The sequence below is a fragment of the Solanum pennellii genome, chromosome 1, assembly GCF_001406875.1.
Source record: "Solanum pennellii chromosome 1, SPENNV200".
Taxonomy (NCBI): Eukaryota; Viridiplantae; Streptophyta; class Magnoliopsida; order Solanales; family Solanaceae; genus Solanum; species Solanum pennellii.
The window spans coordinates 91611453-91618682 of record NC_028637.1 but is presented as its reverse complement, the minus strand read 5'-3'; the positions used below and the strand labels follow the sequence as shown (position 1 = coordinate 91618682).

At 28.8% G+C, this 7230-nt stretch overlaps 1 protein-coding gene across 1 annotated transcript in view; it reads left to right on the top strand.

Annotated features, from left to right (window-relative positions):
* The window catches only part of LOC107010234 (protein gamma response 1), a 4779-nt gene extending 3585 nt beyond the window's left edge, over positions 1 to 1194 (top strand). The window contains exon 3 of the mRNA XM_015209479.2: positions 215 to 1194. Coding sequence (XP_015064965.1) covers positions 215 to 918 — 704 coding nt within the window. The 3' untranslated portion in view covers positions 919 to 1194. The remainder of the gene's footprint in view (positions 1 to 214) is intronic.
* The last annotated feature ends 6036 nt before the right edge of the window (positions 1195 to 7230 follow it).

Below are 7230 nucleotides of genomic sequence, written 5' to 3'. Positions count from 1 at the left end.
CCCCCCCCCCCCCCCCCAAAAAAAAAAAGAAGCATGTTAATCAATCACTTAATAATTGCTCACTTCGTTTTCCTTCTTCCTGTTTATCTACATTGGAAGATATGCCTCTGCACAAGGAAGCTCACTGTTTTAGCAAATCTTAAGTGGAATTTAATTTCCAAATGAATAGGAAAAGGAATTGAGATTGTCTAACAAGTGATTCCATCTTTATTAGAGGTTGAAAATAAAGTTCCTCAGGCTACTGGTTTTGCCTGCAAAGTAATTAAGCAAGAAGACAAACAGGAAGTCCAGGACGATGACCAAAGAGCTAGCCTGATCCCAAGATCCAACTCCATCTCACCTCCAACTTCAAGTGCTTTTGTTGCTCCTAACATTCCAGCCAATGTCAGATCCTGCCCAACAGCTGGTACAAAGCGTTCTGTTTCTTATTGGAGGGATACCAGATCACATCAGAGTCGAGTTGGACCTGATCCTCATGATGATTTTCTCGATACTCCCCTGGAGAATATCAGAGGAAACTTAGGAAAGGTGATGAAGGATGAGGTTGAGAATCACATGAAACCAAATTCGAAGGACAAAAAAATTGAAGACTCAGATGATGAAACTCAGGACATGAATATTGATAGTGACCCTAAAAAGCAGGAAATGCTGCCTCCGGCCAGGTCAGGTGCGACAGGCTTCAAATACATTGAACCTGTGAGAAAGAAAGCTGAACGAGAAAATTTAAAAGGGGTCGAATGCCTGCAATGTAAGAAGTTTTATGATGCTGTTCATCCTGGTGAAGATAAGGAGTCCAATGGTAATAGGCAAAACCTACGCTGTGAGCATCATGATGGAGTTTCAAGGCATCGATACAGATATGCACCTCCTTTAACTCCTGAAGGATTTTGGAATATTGGGTTTGAATCTGAAAAGTGAGCTCCTTGGAGAATTCTTTTCAGGCCATCCACAGTATAAATTTGTGAACTAGTGAAACTCTTTCTGCAATTCTTTTGTAACCATAAAGGGACTGATGCAAGGCGGCTAGTGCATAACCTACATAGGTTTCAATTCAGAATAGTAGTAATTTAGTAGAAATTGTGATCTAGTGTAACTCATGCTGCATTTCGTTTTGGCGTTAAAGGAACTAATGTAAATCCAGTGCTAAAACTGCATTGTTTTCTATTGTAAGTAATGCTCTCTTTCCAGTTCTAATTTGTCTCTATAATCCGACCATGCAATTCATAAACAAGAAACTATTGAAGAAACTTGATATGCAAAGCATCAACTAGTAGCGTTATGATTTTTTGGATCTTGGTAGGGGTTGCTTTAATGGTTTTGACATGTCAAACCTGTCCAATTCATGTGGCTAATGCTATATTTTGTTGATCAGTTCGCTTTCATATTTGTAAATTTGTTACACTTGAACTGCTGGAAAAAAAGATTATGAAGAAAGTTGCTTAGAACTAATTTAATTATCTTTGTTTTGGTGTGAGTTTTCTAGCAAAGGTGCTTTGCTGTACGTTATGACTTACGAGTAATTATGATAGGGAACAAGTGAGCTTGCTTGTTAAAGCTACACTTGCTATACCTTAAGAGGCATTTGCTAGTATATGTCATTTGTTCTTTTCATTACTTTTTTATAAAGAAATTTGTCTCTATACAACTTCTTAAGTAGAAAAAACAACAAAAAAAAAGAGTCGTATTTGTTCATGTACTATAAAAATAAGCTCTATTTACACTCCGTTATACTTTTTCAACATTGATGCTCTTGCCCCTAACTATCAGCCATATTTACCCTCCACCCGTTAAAACCCTACGTTCCCACTTAAAATTAACCCAAAGAAATTTGATTGCAAATTGACAATGTATTAAGACAAAGAAATTTCTCTTATAGAACTTCGCAAGTGGAAAACACAAATGTAAAATATGTACTCTTCGAGGTGATTGTGAATAGAAGGTTTTACCCAATTAAGGCCACTATATCGTGTGTCCTAGCCTAGTGGACAGAGTTACTTGATATCTATTGCTGGTGGGAGCTGACAGATATTTCATAGACGGTCGAAATGCATAAAAACTGTTTTGGACATGATAACAAAAAAAAGAGTCATAGCTTGTATAAATGGATTTGTTTCAGGTACACTGTTAGGTATTCCAGTTAACCAACAGAAAAATCCATTCTCTTAATTTCCCTTCATAGATAATGAACCCAATAAATTAAAGTCAAGAAATTGGAGAACTGCTGTTACATGATTTAATACGAATTCATAGCAATAAACATACTGCTGCTAGAGAAAAAAAAAAGAGTCTTTGTTATGAGACCAAATGCATTTGCGTTTTAAAGTTTATGAGTTTTTACAAAATCTCAAAGTTATTACAATATAATTGAGTTCATAGTAATGTAAATATTTACGTTTGATTTGAGCAAAAGCTAATAAATTTTGATAATCGTGTAACCAACAATTAAAATTGATGAAATAACAAAATCAATTTAGATTTTAATTTTAACTAAGTATTTTATTTTATTTTATTATAACAACTAAAAAGACATATTGCTACTAGAGAGGTTTGATTCTATAAATAAAGAAATAATTTTATGTACAAAAAAAAAAAGAAAGAAATGTATTTGTTAACTAATTTAACAATTTTTTTTTAAAAAAAATATAGTAAGAGTATAAGGTAGAAAGGACAAATGCGAATTGTGTCTCGTAAAATAATGGTCATACATTTTAACCTTTTAGATATTCATATATGAAATTTATATGCATGACAATAATAAATGGCTGTTTCAATTTGGGCGGTTCAAAACTGAGTCGAAATCGATAATCTAAATTAACAAAAATGTTATTAGTTTAGCGGTTTTAATAACGATTTTTAATTTTTTTGTTATCGGGTTATGGTTCTAAACGATTTGAAGTTTTTCTTAACGGGTTAATCGATAACCCGATAGTAAATTAAATAGTAATTATATTAATACCATAAAATTTTCGACTTAGATTTTGATTTTCTACTTTTATTTTTGGTTGTCTCAAACATTTGGTTATTCTACAATGTAAAAAGTGTTTTCTTTTGAGCAAGATGAAACTTGTGAACTCATATGCACGGTTTATTTGGTTTGTCACCTTGTTTCAGGTGATTTTTAATATTTTTCTTTTGTGTCGAATCTTAACGGTTAAACCGATAACCGAATCGGTAACGATTAAAAATCGATAAACCAATAACCGTAAGTCAATATCTTAATATTCTTAACTGTTTGACATCTCTACGAACCGATAACCAATAAGCCATTTTGATAAACTTCAAAATCAAATCGAACCGACAGATACACCGCCCAATACTTACAACTAGGCTTATACTTGCAACTAGGCTTGATTTGATCATGTGAGACTAACACATGTCACAATCTGATTGACTATAAGGTAGTGAAGAAGTGGTGCCCCCAACACTTTTCCAAAGTGTGAAATTATCTACTCTACACAATCATGCTAATTACACTATGACACAAATGAAGCTCTTTAATGTGTGAGGTGAACCCTGTTTTTTTTTTTAAATAAACTTTTTCAGAAAATAGAAAATCATCTAAAAGAAACTAAAATGTATGAATATTATATAAATCAAGGAATACAAAAAGCTACAAAACTAGAAGGCAACCAGATAGTTTCTTGTTACATGTGAGATTCGAAAAAGAATAAAATTATAAGGATCTAATATTTGCAATCTACGTTATTACAAAAAAATTATTTTTATAATTTAAAACTTATAACCTTTTAATCGTGTGATAATAATTTTATTTATTCATCAAGATCAATCTCAATACTCTCTTTGGGATTTGTATAACATGTGTTGCTTAAATAAAGTGATAAAAAAGTTAAAGTGACCAGAGAATTTATTATCTTATTGTGTCTTAAATGTTCAGCAACTGTGACCGATCTTTTCATTTATGTAAAAAAAAAAGTAGGTGCAACCAAGAAACTTGTAGTATTAATTATGCATTGACACCTTCATTTTAAGTCATGCTCATTACAAAAAATATATTCTATTCAGATACATATGTCTTCAGAAGATGTTTGATACACCAGATGAGATAAAATAATGTTAAAATAAGCTAATATCTCTAATTAAATACTAAAATTAAAAATTGATTATAAATTTTGTTTTGAAATTATTATTTTCATTCCACTTATCAGATGATCCTAACGGAATAAAAAAGGAGTAACCGTTTACTTTTAAATTGGCATAGTTTCTAGTTTTAAAGTTAAACTATAAGAATTTTGATTAATATTTTAAGATATATTTTTTTATTTGATATGCAAAAAAAATGTCATTTATAGTATTTTTCATATAATTTTTGAACATCTAAATTTTTTGTATAAAATATCGAATTAATATAATTTAATTTAACTTTAAAAATTAGTCAAATTGACTTTCGAAACGTATAATATGACGAATAAAAATAGACGGACAGAGTAATACTCTAACTTTCTATTGGCTGTTGTGAACCATATATTATAAAGTTTTGGGGTATTTAGTGAGTGGACCCTTAAAATAAATTAGTGTAATATTGGTTGATAATATATTGTGGGAAAGTGAGTCACATGGGTTTGGGGACATGCATTTGCTCATCAACTACTTGACCTCTGTTCTCCCAAATTTATTGTACTCTCTCATTTCTTTAGCATGTGATGTACCTAATTCTTCACTGTCAAATGTTTTTCATCCTAAATACTATTCTATCTGTTTTAATTTATATACGATGATTTTATGCGATATTTTTTCAAAAATAAAATTAAAAATAATATTTATTTATGTATAGTTATATCGATAATAATAATTTATATAATTGATTTCAACCAGTTTAGAATTAGAGTATAATCAATATAGTGGGGCTTATATTGTCCTAACTTGGAATGTGTCATGTATATTTGCAGTTGCAATACTTCTACTTCACTCAAATTTTGAGTTTAAGTTACTGATTATGCTATAACCAAACCAATTTTTACTTTATTACTTCTCAATGTTCAAGGTTTATAAAGATTTTTGAGGATTTAGTGATCATTACTAATATTCAAATGAAAAACTAGTAAATATTTTACGGAATTAGTCGAGATATGTAGTAATAATGATTTGATTGATGATACTGAATGAATTTTTTTTAGTTCTTCATCTTAACAAAAGATATTAAGATTGATCAAATTTTATTAAATTTAATTCGTAGAATATTTTTTATTTCCTACTTCTATCCATCATTAATTGTCATTCTTTTTTATTTTTATAGTTAAACTTTAAAAATTTTGACTAACATTTAGGATATATTTTGTCATCATATTGAGATGCAAAAATTTGCAATGTATAGTACTTTTCGTATAATTTTTTAATATCAATTTTTTTTTGGTTCAAATATCAAATTTATATAATCTAATTTAACTTTAAAAATTAATTAAATTAACTTTTGTAAAACGTAACATAACAAATAAAAATTGATGGAGAGAATATCAATTAGTACCTCTAATTTTCAAATGATTGAATAACCGAAAGCTAATTTACTTACTTTGGTAAAAAAACATTTTCATTATGAGTTTAATCACCAATATCATATTGTAAATAATCTCATAATTGATTTAATACAAAAGACAAAATTGTTTAGTGAATAGAGTGGATTAATTGATGAGGGTCACCCACCCACCAATCCTTATCGACGTATCAATGCATTTGAGAAAGCACTTTATAGTTTTTTCAATTAAGCAATTATATCATTTAAATCATTATCTCATATGACTAAAATTAACATGGCATAATTTATAAATGTGCCCTTTAACTTGATTTTAAATTATATTTATGCCTTTTAATTTTGGATGTGCACAATAGACACTTAAACTTGTATAAAGTTGAACAAATAGACACACATGTCGTACATGTCATCCTACATGTCATTTTTTGTCCTACGTGGTGTCCTAGATGTATTGTGCCATGTAGGACTCATGTGTTTATTTATTTAAAAATTGGATAGTTAAAGTGTCTATTTGTGCATCATAAAAATCAAAGACTAAAATTAAAATTTAAAATCAAATTTAAGATCAAATATATATATTATGTCAATTAACATTTCCTTTCAAATCCACTGAAATTTCCCAATTTCCTTTTTTTGTTGTTTGGTTCTGCTTTTGCTTTTTTGTCCATAACTGAATTCTTGATAACCCATCAGATCAATTTTTTCACGGACCAAAAATAAACTTGAGATATTTGCACAAAATAGATTTAGCACCTTACATCTGAAATATATTCACTAAGATTAGATATAAAAAGTCACCTACCATTTCATTAATCACTATATATAATATACCTTTAAGTACAGTCCCTCACATTATTAATAATTGGCATATGTTGCTTCATAAATGTATTTTATTGTATTGAATTATGTTTCGTTATTTTAATAAATATAAAATTTAAATAGATCGTACTGTTCTTTATTATTTCATAATATCACGTTAATAATTTAAATAATAAATTTACATAAAAATAATGTACTGACAAAGTTACTATAAAAAGTTATAATAAAAAAATAAAAAAGATATATTGAATAACAAATAAAGATAAAAAAAAGTATCAACATAACAATGTGATTATACCAAGTTAACTTTTCCTCATTATCTAACAATAAATAAAAATGATATGATAAAATAAAATTTAATCAACATCAAAACAAACATAATATTAAGAAAAAAAAGGATAAATATATCTAAACTATTGTATATAGTATGTGATTTCCTCTTCCGTTATACTTTAGGGACATTAGTGTCTCTGCCGTAAAAAACTGGAGTATATATACTCTTTATACTAATGGACATACACATGTCATAATCTTATTCACCAATTCGACATTAGATCGATGGATAAAATTGTGTCATGTGTCCATATATGGTCTTCTGTTAGAGTGAAGATCATATACGCTCTAGTTTTTAGACAATAGATGCATCAATGTCCTTAAAATATGACGAAAGATATGCACATATCTTTTGCAATTATTCAGAAATATATTTATCTTTTTTCTCTAACATTAAACTAATAATACAATACACCATTCTACAAGGTGTTAATTACTCTTTCTGAGTGTTTGTTTGTGCGCAAAATATTTGGCTAAAAAAGAGAATAAACAAAAACAAATACAATTTCGAAAAACCAGATTTAATTATTGAGTAATCAAAATTTTGTAGAATTTATTACTACAATTTTACAAATAATAATAGCACACAA